Below are 19773 nucleotides of genomic sequence, written 5' to 3'. Positions count from 1 at the left end.
TAGGCTTCAGAGTAGCAGCCGTGTTAGTCTATATCCGCAAAAAGAACAGGAGTACTTGTGGCACCTTAGAGACTAACAAATGTATTTGAGCATAAGCTTTCGTGGGATACAGCCCTCTTCTTCGGATGCATAGAATGGAACATATATTGAGGAGATATATATACACATACAGAGAGCATGAAAAGGTGGGAGTTGTCTTACCAACTCTGAGAGGCCAATTAAGTAAAAGAAAAAAACTTTTGAAGTGATAATCAAGATAGCTCAGTACAGACAGTTTGATAAGAAGTGTGAGAATACTTACACAGGGAGATAGATTCAATGTTTGTAGAGGCTCAGCCATTCTCAGTCTCTATTCAAGCCTAAGTTGATTGTATCTAGTTTGCATATCAATTCAAGCTCAGCAGTTTCTCGTTGGAGTCTGTTTTTGAAGCTTTTCTGTTGCAAAATTGCCACCCGCAGCTCTGTCATTGAGTGACCAGACAGGTTAAAGTGTTCTCCTACTGGTTTTTGAATGTTATGATTCCTGATGTCAGATTTGTGTCCATTAATTCTTTTGCGTAGAGACTGTCCGGTTTGGCCAATGTACATGGCAGAAGGGCATTGCTGGCACATGATGGCATATATCACATTGGTAGATGTGCAGGTGAACGAGCCCCTGATGGCATGGCTGATGTGATTAGGTCCTATGATGATGTCACTTGAATAGATATGTTGACAGAGTCGGCATTGGGCTTTGTTTCAAGGATAGGTTCCTGGGTCAGTGTTTTTGTTCAGTGGTGTGTGGTTGCTGGTGAGTATTTACTTTAGGTTGGGGGGTTGTCTGTAAACGAGGACAGGTCTGTCTCCCAAGATCTGTGAGACTGAGGGATCATCTTTCAGGATAGGTTGTAGATCTTTGATGATGCGCTGGAGAGGTTTTAGTTGGGGGCTGAAGGTGACAGCTAGTGGTGTTCTGTTATTTTCTTTGTTGGGCCTGTCTTATAGGAGGTGACTTCTGGGTACTCATCTGGCTCTGTCAATCTGTTTTTTCACTTCAGCAGGTGGGTATTGTAGTTTTAAGAATGCTTGATAGAGATCTTGTAGGTGCTTGTCTCTGTCTGAGGGATTGGAGCAAATGTGGTTGTATCTTAGAGCTTGGCCACTCAGTAACAGACTTAAAGGTGGCAATTTTGCAACAGAAAAGCTTCCAAAACAGACTCCAACGAGAAACTGCTGAGCTTGAATTGATATGCAAACTAGATACAATCAACCTAGGCTTGAACAGAGACTGGGAATGGCTGAGCCATTACAAACATTGAATCTATCTCCCCATGTAAGTATTCTCACACTTCTTATCAAACTGTCTGTACTGGGCTATCTTGATTATCACTTCAAAAGTTTTTTTTCTCTTACTTAATTGGCCTCTCAGAGTTGGTAAGACAACTCCCACCTTTTCATGCTCTCTGTATGTGTCTAAATATCTCCTCAATATATGTTCCATTCTATGCATCCGAAGAAGTGGGCTGTAGCCCATGAAAGCTTATGCTCAAATACATTTGTTAGTCTCTAAGGTGCCACAAGTACTCCTTTTTGCAGAAAATGCTAGCTTAAATAGTCCAGCTGACCTCATCTTCCATTATGGCATATGGGGAGGAGAGATGATCTCTGGAAGAGTCAGAACTCAAACATTTTTGTACTATATAAATCAAAGTCAACACCTTGATTTACACATGGAAGCAAGTAGAGAACCAGCTCTTGGATAACAAGTCTCTATGTTTCCTTTGACTAACACTGCTAAGTAGGTGAGGACTGTATTCTGTAATATGTTTGGCATCAAAGAACAGTCTTCAAATGTAACCCCACTTAGAGTATGTTGCAATACACTTTACCATAAACAATACCAGCTGATAATGTGTACAAGTATCCATACGGGGGAAAAATGCATAACTAATGCAATTGCTTCTGCCTGTGAAAAGAAAATGAAAGAATATTATGTCCAGATTGCTGAAGATGACATCCAAGAATGCAGAGAAAAGTACAAGAAGATCTTTTTTGTCCGAGGCAATAAAAATAGGACAGAAAAAAATGAGAACTTCCCATGTTCACTCATCCCAAATTTCTGATGGATGGGTGTCCAGAACTCTATCTAAATTATGTTGAGAAAAGAATATTTTCTAACACGGTTCCAGACCTTGTCTACTCTCAGGGGTAGCCTCAATTCAGCAGCTGGTGGCCAGCAATAGGTGTAGCTGCACTGGGCAAGGACATGAGGGATTTGCACCCTTAAATTAAGAACAAACAGTGCTAAGCTTCAACTAGCTCTATCAGTGCAAATCCCTGCATGTTCTTGTGTAGGCATTGGAGCACAGCTACATTGATTGTTGAAATAGGGCTATTCTTGAGGGAGACAAAAGCCGTGAACTACATTGTGAGGGTTCAAAAATTCTTCTGTAACTATCATCAACCTTTGTGTTTGACTGAAGGAGGAGGATTGGTGCCCCACCTTCCTGATGGCACTTGATAGAGCTTTCAGAAAGATTATGAATTCACCTTTGATCCCACTACCAGAAGTATATGGAAAGCTCTGTTGAACAGAGGGTAATACAAACATAACATACATTTTACCAATGAGGGACTGTAAATTAAACTAGACACTAAACTTATAAAAGTAACTGAAGGACATATGGGGGGAATTTCTGATCATTCTTGGTTGGAGTCTTAATGGAATCTGAATCCATCAAATTAACAAAGTACTGGAATTTCACAGGGCAAACAAAAAAAAATCAAACATTTTATGGAATCTTTCTGTTACCTAGGCAATATGATGGGTATCAATTGATCCCAGAACAGAAAGAATTTGCCAAAAAGTGGCTGATGTTACATAACCCTGATTTCTTTTATTCATTTTTAGCATTTTAAAATGGAAGGTGCAGGTTGTTACCTCAACTCTACCAGTATGTTTGTGAAGGAGGTTATGCCTCGGTTTTTTAATCACAGTGGTGGAATGTTGTGATTCAAAACCACAAAATACATGACAGTTGAACTGAGAATTTTATCAGTTTTAGAAGCCCAGCTCTCCTGTTAAACCAGCTTGGCATCAGTCAAGTGTTTGTTTAGCAGTACCTAAGGGCAGACACAAAGGAGGTGGTAAACTTTAACTGGTTAGTAGAATGGGGGACTTTGTGGTTTATTTCCAGATTTCAAAGCGTTTTTTCATTTTGGACAATGTATGCATTTTTATTTTTTGAACAATAAATATTACAGAGTGAATTGCATAGCATGTGTTTATGGTTTATTTCATAAAATGTTTGTGGGCTGGTTTCTTTCCGCTCTCTCCAACAGTATTTTATTTTTTGGAATCAGGAAAATCACAACATTCCTAAAAATAATATGCATCTAAAAAATAGAACATTTTACCTCTTTCCCCCTTACTGCCCCCCAAACTGATTTTGTCTTTTCACTTACATTGCTGAAAATTTATTTGGTTTGATGTAGACTGAACCTTCTTCTTAAGCCTTTTATTATACACATAGCTGTTAACTGATCTTTGGTTATGTTTTCTCTTTTGAAGATGGATTGGGTTTTAAACATTGGAGAGCAAGCACTGGATATATGTGTTGTGTCCTTTAATCAGACCTCCTCTGTTTTTGTGCTCGGTGAGAGAAATTTCTTTTGCCTTAAGGATAATGGGCAAATTCGATTCATGAAAAAACTTGATTGCAGTCCAAGTTGCTTCCTTCCTTATTGTTCAGGTTTGTAAATGAAAAATTCAACTTAGAATCTTTGACCTAGTTACACTTAAAACTAAGAATTTTTTTTATTAAGAAAATACAATCTTTTGAATATATTGTGTATTAATATAGTAAAAGCTTATGTAGAATTCAAATTGTACCTGACATTTTGTAACTGAAGTGGATAATTTTTCAGAGAACAGAAAGAATCAAGTATCCTAAAATTTGGGTTCTATTTGCTACTTTTTCTTGTAAGTTACTTATAGTAAATAAAAAGAGCAAAATCTTGCCTGGATTCAAATATAAGGCACATAAAGTAGGAGTAGAAGAGAGGTAAAGTCCACCGAGATTAAGGTATTCAAGCATGTTGCATGGTGCCTCAGAGCAGCTGAGATCAATTAATTTTTCAGGGCTTTAAATGCAGCAAGAATGCAAGAAAGTTAGGGGTCTTGTAAGGATAAATGCTTGTGAGGTACTCTGATTCTGTGGTTGAATGGTATAAAGCTTGGCTGACTAATTGATAAAGACCAGAATTAAGAATCTATAGTTCCATTTTGGTACCAGAATAGCAAAGAATAAGTTTTAAAATCTTATATTAAATTAGTTAATTTAAACTTTACAAACACTCTTATAATCATCATTATTTTACTTTCTGTAATTTCTTGTGTAAACATGTGATAGACAGTCCTTTGATTAAAATTACTTAATCGATGTGTGTGATGTGCCATGTCTATCCCAGTGCATTCATAGTGATGATGACAAATCCATGATATTTTACTTTTGGGGCATTCTGGGACTTCTGGTACTAACACTTACGAGTGATAGTTCTGGAAGCACCAGTAATGTGTCCGGCACTTCTTTTTATATTTCACACACTGATATAATTGTAATCAGTGTCCATGATTAATCACATATATTTTTGGTTATTGTCTATGTAATTTTATTATTCTTTTTGACTGCTTAATAGTCTATAAATAAAAAGGAAAACAAATCTGTTCACAAATATGCAATAGTGGCTCCCCTCCCACCCCCCAAAAAAAGGAAAATAGTGTGAACCTGAAAGGAAAACACTTGCTCATGAAAACATCTGTTGTCTTAAAACTGTTTTTATGTTTTTAACAGTGTCTGAAGGAACAATAAATTCTCTGGTTGGAAACCATAATAACATGTTGCATGTTTATCAGGATGTGACATTGAAGTGGGCCACTCAGCTTCCCCATATTCCTGTAGCAGTAAAAGTGGGCAATTTACAGTAAGTAACTTTGTAAAAGTTTCATTTTTTTAGATTTGTTTCCAGAAAAAAAAAAAAAATCTCTACAGATGCTAATAAGCATTCCTATAGTATTTAACAACAACAACAACAACAAGGTAGTTTATAAAAGGAAAAAATATAGTTTTGGGTCTGTTGTATGGTATATTCCCTGGATCAATTTATGCTGTTACTCTGATACATTTGGAATAATTTTGTTCAAGTATTAGTATTGCTTTGGATTTACATTGGTGTAAGTGAGGGCAAAACTTGGCCTCTGTTTCTGACAAAATAATTTCTTTTGTGAAAGAATGATAGATAGTTCAAAGATTTCAAGAGAGCACTTCAGTCTAATACGATCTTCTCTGAGATAAGAAAGTAGGAGTCTCAATGGGAATTTATTCATCATTATCAGTCTAATTGCAGCTGAATTCCAGAGGCTCTTGTTGAAATGGATTATTGTACTATAAAGCTAGTTTTTAAGTTAGTTTAGTAATCTGTTTAAATTATTCAATTTTGCATTCACAGCAAGGAAAGAAACTGTGACACTATTGCATGTATTTGTTTCCTATCACTGACACACAGCAAGCAGAGTGGAAGAAAATGGGACACAATTATTAAGTAGCCTTATTTCTTGACTTGTAGGTTGCATGTTTTTCACAAGTGCAGAGGCTCACAATCAAGGGAAAATGCAAAGTCTGAGTAACTAGTTTTCTCATTAAGATTAAGATATATTAAGACTGGGAATCTCTGAAGAGGGCTACAAAAGCTTTTTGTTCTCTTCCAGTGGTTACCTAATGCTTTTTGAATAAATGAAAATTACAAAATTAACTTAACGTGGGACAACATGAGTACAAATTGTGATCTCTTTCATCGGGTGAGTGTTAGGTGTAAAAAGATCTCTAAGTATCCTGCTGGGACACTCAGTGTAAAATAAAAAAGTAAGTTAATGGTACAGCATATGCCAGAGTAGCTTGTGTCTAAAACTTTTGAAGTCTGGGATAAAAATCTCAATCTGGTAAGAAATACATGAAGCTGTTAAGCATTTATTTTTATGACAGGAAATCAGACTAACATTTTAAAAATAGAATACAGTATAGACAGTTATGTGTGTGCATATAAACTTTATCCAAATGTTGGTTTTAATTGTGGCAGGAAGAAATTAGTGCAATTTTTAAAAACTTTTTTTTGCTAATTTTTTGATCTGTTTCATGGATTTTGAAACCTCAAGATTTTGCTTTTAGTGAATTTTTGAGGAACCAATAATTTCCCCCAGATTGTCTTGCCAAGTACATGTTCACATCAATATTTTGTAATTTCACATATTCAGAATTTCCATGCCTGTCATCTTTCTCAGTATTGTTTTATGGAGAGAAGAGGAAGATATACAGCAACAGTCACATGCACCCATTTATAATATATATTATTATGTATGCATAGCTATGAGAATCTGCACATATGGACATGAGTTCAGGCAGGGATGGGAGAAGTTGGAAGCATATGCACTTTGGTTCCACCTCCAGAAGCAGCATAGGATCTGTACCAGGATCTCTATTATGTGGTTGGCCAGGTAAAGAACAAAACTGAAGCATTGAGGTTTAAGGATGCAAATGGCTTGCCAGATCTTTTCCTTGAGTGGAAGCAGGAAGTGGTCCAAATGAGAGTTGACTTTTGTGGATTTGGAACTCTTCTCAGAATGACTAGACACTGGAGGACTCTGAGCAAGCCCTAGAGATTATTAGTAATTCTGACTATTCAACAGGAGCTACAGATTGATTGAGTGTCCTTTGAGGTGGAAGCAGTTGGCCAGGATATCACATCTGCTGCTCCCATTACTGCCCTTACACCATGAGCTTCTCTTCTTCCTTTCCCTTACTATCCATGAGATGCAGCAAGCTCCCAAGAGGGGTATTCAGTCTGTCTCACTCTTGAGAGCGGAAATCTGGGGGTAAGAATCTGGACAGTAATTTACTCTCTTGTGAATTTTTATAGGTATTTTATCCATGAGTGAAAGCACTGTACTTGCCCTTCATATAGGAGAGATTCTATTGAAGCAAATGTAAAAGTAAATCCACAAAACTAAGTATTAAGAATTAAGTATTAAGCATTTTTAAATTTTCAGTGCTCCTTTTTAGAAGGGGTGACAGGTAAGAACAAGTCAGTGAAAGTAACTAGAGTTCAAGCTTCTACTTTCACTTATCTTGCAGGTAAATTTCATTTTATTTGGTAATGGAATTGTGTGTTCACTGAAGAATAAATAGAAAGCATTTATTACCTTAAAAGAAAAGATATCTATAGAACTTCTTAAAATATTAAATTCCCAGATGCAAATTTTTAAAGATGGAGTTAAGGTAATAAATATGTATCAATCATTTTAGGTGGGAAAAAACTGTTTTTTGAAAAAAGTTCAAATGTTTAAAACTCATGAAATAAAAGTAGAGCATATACTTTAAAAACAAACAAACCAGGACCGCTTAAGAAGGTGAAACCAGACTTAATTCTGTATTGAACTTCAAGTCTGGCTATATTTCTATCCTGACAAATGGTGCTGTAAAAATGACATTGTGGGGTTCCATGTTTCTCTCATTGACACTGTATCAAATTTGCTTAGTAAATTTTCAAATAAAAAAATCTTTCCCCCTAATTACCCACCCAGCAAACTCACCCTGGCATCTGAAAGTCATTTGTTTAGTCAATTATTTTCTGTCTTCTTCGAGTATGCTCTCATTTTAACTTACTAGTGAGCCTTAGCTGTGCTTTATATCCTCACACACCTTCCACTCAACTCCAAAAGACAACCATAGTCCTCCTGTACATCTTCTTTATTAATGGGATGAGCCATAACCCATATGACAGTGTGCCATACTTAATGTATGAACATCTGCAGCAGCTACCCACCACATATGTATCATCTACTCAGAGGCTAGTGTGTTAATGTTTTAGGTCATGACTCTGTTTAAGGAATAGTAAAAAATTAAGCATCTGTTTGAAGTTATAAGTAATATAGGAAAAACTTTGGTGAAGAATTTTTTTACAGACTCAAATGTAGAAATGCAGTGACTGCTGTATCTCTTCAGAATTGCTGGCTGAAGAAATTAATCTAAAGTAGCACTATGCAATTTTATAACTTCTTGTAAGACAACAGAAAGCAATTTAGTAGTTTTCAGATCTGAAATTTCTTTCTAATACTATTTATATGTGAAAGGTTATTTTTTATCTCTCTCATTTTATGTCTTTGTCACAAGACATTGGGTAGTATTGGCTGTGGCTATAGCATCTCCTTTTACCTCCTCTTGCTATTAACTTTGAGAAAAGTTAAAATAGTTCAAACAACTGTAATTCTCCCATCTATCCCTTAATAGAATTTACAGAAGGACTGAATATTCTTATGACCAGCATTGTAATTAAACATGATAAAATAAGGCTTGCCATATTTTCTGCTTCAGTGTACCAGTTGATCACTGCAGGTGCTGGGTAGGAATTTCCCCCTCCCTGTACATATTGCAAAGTCAGCTTAGGTGCATTGCAAGGAGAGTTGTAAGGCGACTATTGGAGACAAGTACCCAATTTACTGGAATGATAGTCTGCTGCAGTAGGCCAAATCATATGGTCTTCCTCCTACCAGCTGCTTTCCTTTTGTGATCCCAGTAGCTTTCCCCAAGATCAACATCATAACACTATGGTATCTATAACACTTACGGTACAACTATGAAAGAGGCAGGAAGTCTTGTCCTCAGCTCTTCAGTCATCCAACCTTTTTTTGTTTGGAGTCTCCTTTTGGGGTGGATATGTGCTCCCCTTGCACCATGCCCTTGCTGTTGCTACCTCTCCTCTTTTATTTTTGACCATTTTCTTTTTCTCACATGTATCATTCTGCCTGGTTTGATTTTATTTTTTTCATTTTTGTTTTCTGTATGTGTATGTTTGGTGCACACACTCGCTCTGCTACTTATTTCTGGTTTTCTAGCCCTGTTGTCCTAGATCGGGGGCATCCATCAATGATAACCATAGCCAAGCAGAGTACCTATGGAATGGAGAAGAGAAGCTTGATATCTGTCTCATCCTGGCACTGTGTGCACATGATGTGCTTATGGGGTTGATTGCCTTCAGACCATGAGAGCAGGGAGAATGACTGGCTGCTTTCAAGAATTTTCTTTCCACTTTATCTGCAGGTTCAAAAGCCTATTTGTAGAGTAGAGTTACTCTAACCGACTGCTCCTGTCCTTTGCTTCCTCCTAAATTCCCAGACTAGTCTGGCGCTTGCCCTCTGAGGTGATGCTAAAAAGCAACACAAATTGTGTACCTTCATCCAAGGGACTGGTACTGATACTCTCTTCCACTGAACTTAAACCTACATGTATGTTCATTTTCTTACACATGGAAGGGAAACATAATATTGAGAAGAAACTACTATAGCATGTGATAACCTTACTACTTGCTCTAAATTATTCCTATAAGTAAATAATGAGTAACTAGGCAATTACTTTATTATATGTCAGTGGCTAAATAATAAAAAATGTTGCTTTCTAGCAAAATTATTTAACTAAACTTTGTAACTTTTTAGACTCAAATAATTTTTATTCCTAGTGCTACATAACAAAATTGTCTAGTAAATCCTGTAATTTTTTACTTAGAACAAGTAAAATGCGTGTGCTTCTTTCTAGGCTGTTCAGTAGCCACACAGAATGAGGCCTTATCTCATGCATATGATTATAACTTGGGCCTTGACACTGCAAACATTTAAGCATGTACATAACTTTATGGAACTACTTGTGAGTAAAATTATGCATGTGCTTAAGGCACCAATTCAGCAGTCTATCCCTGTTCACCAAAGCACGTGCTTAAATTCTTAGCTGAATTGAGGTGCATGCATCTGCAGGATTGAGGCCTAAGTTTGAAACTGAATTTTAGCCTAGCAATTTGACTCGCACGTTTTTATGGAAAGTTTTAATCAAAATACTGTAGTTCAAAAATATGAAGTTTAACCATCAGTTAAAAAATCAAATATGCTGGGTTTTATGGAGTTTAGGCTTCCAATAATTTTTTAAAAAGAAAATTAAAATGTGTGATTAATTTGAGTTAGAAAAAGTAAACCTGGTCCAAATTCAAAGTTGAAGTTATGACTTGTTTTCTACTGCAAAAATGTAGTGGACTGTGTGGTTAGGTGAATGCATTGTATGCAGCTGTGTGTCTGCAAACACCACAAAGGCAACAGGAACTGAAGTTAATGAGAAAAATATGAAGAAAGATTATAGTTGAATGAAAGTATAAAAGATGTAAAAATGCAATCAAATAATGGGTAGTAGTGGGTGGAGTTAAAAATAAAAGCACCACTTATTCAGTTTCTACAGCTATCCAGATGCTAGAAAATACTTTGTTCTTCACTCCAGCCCATCTGTTATTCCTTATTATAACTGACATCACCCACAACTACCACAACTGCTAAAGCATCACCATATAAAAATGGCAAAACTTAACACTTACTGCACAATTTGATGGAAAGAAAACTGCAGGAATCAAAGTCTGTAGTTTGCTGAAAGATTTTCCATTTTTTTGCATGGTGGTGCTGTAACAGAAGTGATGCCAGTTATGACACACAGTATGACCTGAACGGCTGTATTTTTTAATTTGAGTATGCCATAATAATACGTTGTTTGATCTGAGAAGTTAAACACAAGGATTTTTAGAAGCGCTCTCTACATTTACACCTAATTCCACTTTAAGGAAATGTTTGGTAGGAAAGAAGAAAGTGATTAAATTAATCAATTACGGAGAGATGTACAAAATATTGCCATTTTCAAAGTCTTCTTTGAAAAGATTGTTTTATGTTGTTTATAGTGCTACAAAATATGTGGTGTGATTGTATTTCTTTACCTAAGTTGTGCTCTGAGCCTGCAGAAAATTATATATGTGCCTAACTTTACACACTGAGAATTCTCTCATGTCTGAGGGCTTTCTGGAGAGCTAGAACTTGAAGAATTGTATGGGACTACTTGCAGTGTGTAAAGAATAGCATCCATTGTTGCCAACTCTCCTGATTAAATTGCATTCCTCATGATATTTGGTGTTTTTTCTTAAAGCCCTAGCTCCTAGAGTCTTGTGATTGAGTGAGAATTTCAGCTTTTATTTAAAAAAAATAAAATAAAAAAAGCAAGTTTCTAGCCTGATTTTTGCAGGGGAAAGTTTGAAGAAGAAAAATAAAAAGAATCCTAAATTTAATAAGTGCGCTTGCTTCTGGCAGTCTTTTGAAATCGCCACTCAAAAGCTGTCATGTAACCGAAAAAGTGGACTAGTCAAAAAGGGTGAAATTCACCTCTCTGCACAAGGGCAGCACAAAAACCTATGCACTACTTCAGTACTACCCAAATATTGTCTATGCCTTGTGCTGGCCTCATCACAGATGTGCATTTCATCTTAAATACATAATATAAGTATCCTTAAAATAACTCCAATGTGTGTGAACAAATTAATTTTTTTTAAGACTGTCTCCATGGAACAGGATGGGGAAGCCTTATCTATGAAAGCATTTATTTCCTTTCTTTACTAGAACCTTTCTCAAGGACTTCTCATAAGGAGTGGGATTTTCAAAGTCGCCTAAGGGAGTTAGGTACCCAGATCCTATTAAATTTCACTGGTAGTTGGTGCTTAACTCCCTTAGGTCTTCTTTGAAAATCCCAGCCAATGGCTCTAACCTCAGAGAGTATCTCAGGTGAACAGGTTGTTTTGAGTGGAAGCCTCATTTTTTTTTTCTCCCATTCCTTCATGTTGGTAGCCCTTTTCTCTCTCCATTCTTCTGATCTTTATCCTTCATTTTATCAAACACTTTACCGAGCTGCAGTTGAAGTGGTGCAAAGTGGTAGTGAGGAACTTTTCTGGGGACATTCTGGATACATGGTTTGCAGTATCTATAATCCAGAATGAAGAATTTTCACTTACACTGGTGTAAATCAGGAGTAAGTCCAGTGAAGTCAATAAGGTGACCAAAGTGAGAGGAGATGATCTGGACGACCTTGTAAACTGGAGTAATAGAAATGGGATGAAATTTAATCATGCAAATCATGCATTTAGGGACTAACAACAAGAATTTTTGCTATGAGTTTGGGATCTATCAGTTGGAAGTGACAGAGGAGGAGAAAGACCTGGATTTATTGGTTGATCACAGGTTGACTATGAACTGCCAATGTGATGCGGCTGTGAAAAAGGCAAATGCAGTCTTATGATGCATCAGGCGAGATATATCCAATAGAGATAGGGAAGTGTTATTGCCAGTATACAAGGCACTGGTGAGACCTCACCTGGACTACTGTGTGCAATTATTGTCTCCCTTGTTTAAGACATATGAATTCAAACTGGGACAGGTGCTGAGAAGGGCTACTAGGATCATCAGAGGAATGGAAAACATACCTTATTAGAGAAGACTCAAAAAGCTTGGCTTGTTTACCCTAAGCAAAAGAAGGGTGAGAGGGAGATATGATTTCTGTCTATAAATACATCAGTGGGATAAATACCAGGGAGGAGAGGCGTTATTTATGTTAAGTACCAATGTGGACACAATAATAAATGGATATAAATTGGCCATCAACAAGTTGAGGCTTGAAATTAGATGACGGTTTCTAATGCTCAGAGGAGTAACGTTCTGGAACAGCCTTCCAAGGGGAGCAGAGGGGGTAAAAAACCTGACTTGTTTCATGACTGAGCTTGATAAGTTTAAGGAGGGTATGGTATGATGAGACTGCCTACAATATCTCCAATGGCTGGCGATGGGACACTAGATAGGGAGGGCTCTGAGTTACTACAGAGAATTATTTCCCAGGTGTCTGGCTGGTGCATCTTGCCCCCATGCTCATGATTCGTCTTGTTTGGGGTCAGGAAGAAATTTCCCCCCAGGTGAGATTGGCAGAGACTCTCAGGGTTTTTTGCCTTTCTCTGCAGCATGAGGCATGGGTCACTGGCAGGTTTAAACTAGTGTAAATGGTGAATTCTCTGTAACTTGAAGTCTTTAAATCATGATTTGAGGACTTCAGTAACTCAGCCAGAGGTTAGGGGTCTATCACAGGAGTGGGTGGGTGAGGTTCTTTGTAGCCTGCAATGTGAAGGAGGTCAGACTAGATGATCGTGTTGGTCGCTTCGGGCCGTAAAGTCTATGAGAATCAGACATAAAGTCCTTGAGTATTGTCTAGGAATTAATTTCTTAATTCCATTCTTTATAAATGATAAATAATGACAACCAAATAAAAGTAACACCATAAAGCATTTTCTATGTATTTTTTTTAATTTAGCAGTTTACAACTGCCATCACTCAAATTAACCAAGCTGCTTCTGTAATTCTTGAAAGACTGACTTGAAAATAAGTGATATTGACTATTAAACTCTAAATACTTTTTAAAAATGTAAAAATTGATTGTGGCAAAAGTGATGGAATAGTGTTTTAGTTTGTTTTTAAAATAAGAATCAGAATAGTTGAATCTGTAATTCTATGAAGCCAGCTATTTGAATTACAGATTTGGTATTGTATGACTGGAAATATCCAAAGCATTTAAATTTGTTAAAAAATATGTTGTGAACAATTTGTTTTGTAAGAGAAGACCTACAAAAAACATATGCCATTATTATTCAGAATCCAATAAAAGGTAGATTTTCAAATTATTACCATATGTGTGTAGGAGTTGCTTTGTTCAGTAATGTTATTTTAAATACCAAAATAATTTGTTTCATATTTTGAGTTCTTCACTATTAAAGTGTCCCTTCAGATTCAGTGTTGCTTTGACTGTTGTGTGATGTATAGTAAAACAGTCAATAAAAGAAATTTAACAAGTAATTGGAATTGCAGATTGAGTGTAAAATGTGCCAAATGAAGTAATGGCCTTTGCAGGATATTGTATGGGTGCAGTAGCTGTGGGGAAACTGCTATAAAACTATTAAATACACTTTTAAACAACATTTTAAAAGCCTGAGAAAATAAAGGAATCTGATTGGATGACTAACATTCCAACAGAAAAATTAATGCATCATAATTCACTTGCTACAACTCATTAGCTACATCCCTCTTGTCATATTAATGTACCCACAAATGCACAAAAAGAATTAACAAGAGAAAAATCCTTAAGAAGGCTTTCGTATAATTATAGATATTTCATTTTAAATAAATATGACACACCATAGATTTTAGGACCCAGCAGGAACATAAAGCCATTTCAAAAACCTAGCTGAAGCAAAGGAAAAATATTGCCTGTTATGCTGCTTTCTTAAAACAACTCATTCGTTTCTGAGCCATAGCAGCTTTAAAGGACCTAATGGCTGAAAGAGCAGTTGACCAAAATGGGCATAGTTTTATTTTTAAAGTTCAGATATTCAGAAGATTTTTAAGTGAGCTTCTAAAATTGTGCTCACGATTTTTTGTGTATAAACATGTGAGTATACCAAAATTTGGATATGTGAGGGCAAATTGCATTTGCAAAGGCAACAGTCTACTTAAATGTGTAAATGACTGATTTGTGTGTTCAACTTTGGTTTGGCTCGTAAATTAGATGTCAATAAAATATATGATTGCCAAACATAAATGAACCTAGGGAGAGTTGCAGTTTCAGAGGTTACTTTTGAACATATCATCCCAGGTCCTCAGCTGTTTATATTGACTTAGCTTCATTGATAATAATGGAGTTGATTCAGACCATTTAGTACTTTAGACCTAGTCCTACTTAAGTGCTAGTCCTTAGTATTTTACCCTTAATTTTTTCCTTGAATAACTCCTTTCCTTACCCACAACCTGCTTCCCCCCTGAAAAAAACCCAAAGGTTAAACAAAATGTGTAGTCGTGAACTTTGTAGTGTGTGTAAATGCCGAATCTTCAGAGAAATACCATTATTTTTGAGTTATTTTTATAAACCCAGAATTTTTTAATGGAAGGTATATTACAGTAGGTTCTCAAATGGCTGTCAAATACATGATTTACAGTATTTCAGTCATTTCTTAAAAGTAATATTACAGAATGAACTTGGTATAATGAAATCTTCTAGACAGGCCTAGGTAGTATAGTGGGATGGTACATTAGCCTTGATCATCTAAGTGAAGCTTTGAATCTAGGAACTAGTTGAAGTTTTGATAGTTTCATCCTAGTCTCTGCACCAGAAAATCACTGTGTTTGACAGCAATGGCAATGTCTATTTTGGAGAGGCCTAGGGCTCGAATAAGGATATATTGCAGGCCAAGACTGTGGTGACTTATCATGATTTTAAAAAATACTAAACCTTAAAGTTCTATATGTGAAACCAATTTAAAAGTAGAATGGAAACTGTTTTATTATCGCCTTACATTAACAGGATTGCTTTACTGTTTATTTAGTACATGTTGAGAAAGTCCTCTTCCTACCTATAACAAATTTCAAGTTAAGCAGAATGGGTGGCAGCTTTCCATTAATTATGACTTATTAAATACCTTTCAAAGATAGTTTATATGTATGTTACATGATTAGATGGAACAAAATACAGGCAAAATATTTGGTATACTAGTTGCAGAAAGCAGTTCAAGTAGGCTGCTCTGGGAGTGTGTGTGGGGGGTAAAATGGGGCCTACCCATGGCCACCCCCCCCCCTCCAGTATCCACTGGACTCAGAACAGTGCAAGCGAGACCTCCTGGGGGGCACTAAGACCAGGGTGGGGCGTTCCCCTCCAAACAGCCAATTGACATTTGGGAAAGAAACTGCAGATAGGATCTTGCCAGAGATTGGCACTCTGAACAGTCTCTCCACTGATTGGCTGTTTGCGCCAACCTGTGTTATTCCTTCCTTTCCTTAGTCTTTTCATTTAACTAATCCTCCTCCTAACCTAATTTCACTGAAAGGATTTAAATCAGTCAAAACCAAAACAAACATGATGTTTGCAACCATCGTATTATTTGCTCTGTTTGTTTGGTCTGTCCTTTTCCACTACCCTGTATTTAGTTTGTAAGCTCTTTAGGTCAGGGACTTTATCGCATTGTATGTATGTATAGTGCCTAAAATGGGGGCAGTGGCGGCATTCTTGCGTGGTCCCTGGGCAATGTCATAATAAACATGATTAATTTTATTATTAATGTGAATATAACAAATGTTTGTTTTTTGCTTGGTCAAATAATCTTAAAGATTTGTTTAAAATATCATTATAGCGGCAGACTGTTTGTTAGAAACAGTATCAGAAAATACCCCATAGAGTTTTATAATTGATTGTGTGATTCTTAATTTTTTAATGAGCTTTTTTTCTCTCTCTTTATGCAGAGATTTGAAAGGTGTTATAGTTACTCTGAGTGACAGTGGGCACCTGCAGTGTTCCTACCTTGGTACCGACCCTTCTCTGTTCCAGGCTCCTAAGGTTGAATCTAGGGAAATAAACTATGAAGAACTTGACAGAGAAATGAAAGAGCTTCAGAAAATCATCAAGGAGTCCACAAAAACACAAGGTACATCCGTTCTTCACATAGTTATATAGCACTTTTCAGTACTCTTTGTCTTTGCTATATTTTGACCATACAGTGTGTAGGAAATGTAATATTAAATGTATTCAAGTCAAAGCATTTCACTGTCTCTTAATTACAAATGTGCAAACAAAACCATAGACTGTGTGGCTCTTGGACACATAGGGTATTTGTTTTCATCACGCCTGTTGGAACCTGCAGGAGGCCTATGTCAGATGTTAGAGCAAGCTTATTAGTGCTGTACTTCAAAGAAAAAATTGACAGTGGGGTATAGTCTCCTATAAAAAGGCAAGAAAATTTCAGTAATTTCACAAATATAGTCTAGTGCACTTCTCAGGCTTCAGAAAGAACAAAAGTGTTGCCAGTTCTCTGTTTTTTTATTAAACATGGTTTCTAGAATTTCATGAAATTAACAAAGAATGAATTGTGTTAAAGTCACATTTCTGTTACCTCTTTCAAAATCAGTAATACTTGAATATGGTAAAGGAGTTACCAAATGTGTTGCCCCGCACTAAAGAAGTGATCATTTCAAACTGTGGAATTTACATGCACACCTAATTACTTGACCAAATGTAGTATAACTTATGGCACACCATTTGGAAACAGTTCCGTCCAAGATTATATTTTTAGTAGCTGAGTTTTTAAATGACTCAATTATCTTGCCTGGAGAATCACAAGCATACAATTTTACTGGGAATTGTGAAAAAATAGTCTCAGCTAGACTTATGAAAGACATTATTTTAAATACCTTTCAGTGCCTGCCAGGGTCAGGTAAATGAATTTTGAAAAATACACTAAAGAAATTGTTCCTATTTTTGGTTAGAATACATGGTAAACAAGTAGCAAAATAAAAGAAATGCACAATCAGAAGCTAGGGAAAATAAGAGATGAAACCCTGGTACCTGCACATTACTGGATTCCTGAGGTTGCTTCTGCAAGTTATAGATTACAGAAATTGAATCTATGAGAACCTTAGAAAATTGTATTTAGTTTATGACCATTACTGTTGTGATAATTTGGTCATCTTCAACTTGTTCTGCTCTTTGAAAATTAATAAAACCAATAACCAGTTGTTAACGCTGTAATGCTTTCAAAATTAAAATGCCTGATTTACCATGATACATCCTCATAAGTGTCTGAACACTGGGAGATTTTCTTTTGTCAGGCTGCCAGTACCAAACCAAAGAAGGAAAGGAGGAAAAACAAAAATAAAACAAAAACCTTGTGAGTGTGTCATTGTAACTATATGACTGATGGACAGATTTTTGTGTAACTTGCTTCAGTGCAAATAGTTCCAAGAACACGAACAACCAAATCAAAAGAAGGCGACGAGAGAACAAACCACTCACCTACCCTTTTATTCCTTTTCTAACATAAATGAATTAATAGTACACATATGAAACTCTTACAACTTGATAAATTTGCTGTGAATATTTGTTTTATTGTTTAATAAATTAAACCTAAATTTGAAAAACACTGGTTTTGCATTTTCTCTGCAAGGTGTGAAGCTTCAGGTTCAAATCATGTCTCCTGAATTTTCACCTCCTTCTGGAGAAATGTTTTACTGAGGTTTCGATCTCATTTTAATTGCATGTAAAACTTCTCAGAAAATCCCTATTACAACAGAAGTCTTTCACTTGGGGGCGTATAAGTGCCTTTTAATTTTGCATGTTATGGGCTACATTTAGTTTTTTTTCTCATATCATTGAAAAAAGTCTTAAAATAACTGTTGTTCAGGGATAGTTGAGTACCAAAGATTCTGGAACATAGGCAATCATTCAATTACTGTATACATAACCTTTAAACTAAAGTGAACCATTAACTTTTCTGTCTTGTGGTTTCATGTGTGAGCAATGGTCTTGTGTTCTTTATTCCTTTAACTGTTATGTTATGTGATATCCATCTGGATGGTTCAGATGATTGAGAATAGAGCCTTTCACATCTCAGCCACCAATTGAATTTAGCCCAGCTGATAGTGAACAAAAGTTGATCTGACAGCTGCTTGATGTTCTGTGTAAGGTGGACTTGTGGTCCCAGTCCAGTTCCTAGTGCACAGATGACCATATGATAAAATTCTCACCATCACAATGGGCACTAAGAAGAATGTTGTTAGAAATCTTAGCAAAAAGAATTGAATAGGCATAGTGAATGAACTGTCCTTTTGTCCATACAAGTGGTCACTATAGGACATACTTGAGTTCTACTTGCAGAAGAGAGTTGGAAAACTTCTTAGGTGCTGTCTTTTTCCCGCCTAGATAAAGAAAGGACTTGAATGTGACATCTCCCATTGGCTCTAAAAAATGAACATGAAAATTGAATTGATGCTCCTTTCCTCACCAAAATCTTTTTCTCTAGGCTATATTGTCAATGAAGTGGATCAGGTGATTACATTTAATTTGGAGTACATTTGAAACATTTATACACTCTAGATGTTAGAGTTTTTGCGGGATTATGGAAGTATTGATAGATACCCCATAATTAAGGTTATATTAATTTTTTTCCTATTATGCGAAGGTTTCATTTTTTGTTATTTAGGAAGGTATGCATCCTATTTTTTAAAATAGACTTACTATGAGGGAATAAAAGTAATTCTGAGAAAGATACAAGTAAATACTTTGAAGAGTTAGGAGTTAAAATTACTTTTTAAAAAATTGGGGCTCTCTCACCATTTTAAAGATGCTGCAATTTAAAATGCCTTCTTTTTACTCTTAAAATTTACTGTGCATGTTAATCTGCTTACAATTTCATACTGTACATTATTATTTATTACTACATCCCTTTTGTGCAAATGTTGGCACACAGGGCAGAAACTAGTCTGTTGCATTCCTCTCTGTCATTTGCTGCTGCTTCCATCTGCTCTGTGGTGTTGTGATTAGATTATTTTGTTCTTCTTAAGGTTTCTCTTGGGCTTTCTCACTTCCTCACATCAGTTGATTTCCACTTGACAGCTTCATTTGAGAGTCTGTGTGTTGGGATCTGGAGTACATGCCCCAAATATGTCCAATGCTTCCTTCTGATTCTGGTGGAAACGAGCTTATGGTTGGTGATTTCATGGATCTCTCCATTGGTAATGAAGTCTTTCCAACCAATGCCCAGAATCTTTCCTAGGGGCTTATTTTTGAAGGTGTCTAGTTTTCTGTCTTATGTTTTGGTAGATCTCCAGCTTTTGCAGCCACATGTTAGCACTGAGATTATGTTTGAATTGAAAATTCTCTCTTTTGTTCTGATGTTATATATCTTTGATTTCTGTACACTATTAAGTTTAGAAAATGCAGTGGGTGTCTTGATGTCACTTCCTTTCTGAGATCTCCATTGGCCAATATGGTGCTGAACTATTCTACTTTCTTGATATGTTTGCCTTCTAAT

General features: G+C 36.2%; 1 protein-coding gene across 1 annotated transcript in view; it reads left to right on the top strand.

The window, feature by feature from the left end:
• Positions 1-19773, top strand: part of BBS9 (Bardet-Biedl syndrome 9) — a 240197-nt gene that overhangs the window by 50437 nt on the left and 169987 nt on the right. The window contains exons 8-10 of the mRNA XM_065399981.1: positions 3551-3731; positions 4833-4962; positions 16211-16392. Coding sequence (XP_065256053.1) covers positions 3551-3731; positions 4833-4962; positions 16211-16392 — 493 coding nt within the window. The remainder of the gene's footprint in view (positions 1-3550; positions 3732-4832; positions 4963-16210; positions 16393-19773) is intronic.

This window comes from Emys orbicularis, chromosome 2 (genome assembly GCF_028017835.1).
Source record: "Emys orbicularis isolate rEmyOrb1 chromosome 2, rEmyOrb1.hap1, whole genome shotgun sequence".
Lineage (NCBI taxonomy): Eukaryota > Metazoa > Chordata > Testudines > Emydidae > Emys > Emys orbicularis.
Note: the sequence above shows the minus strand (reverse complement) of the source record. Positions and strands in the feature narration are given on the sequence as shown.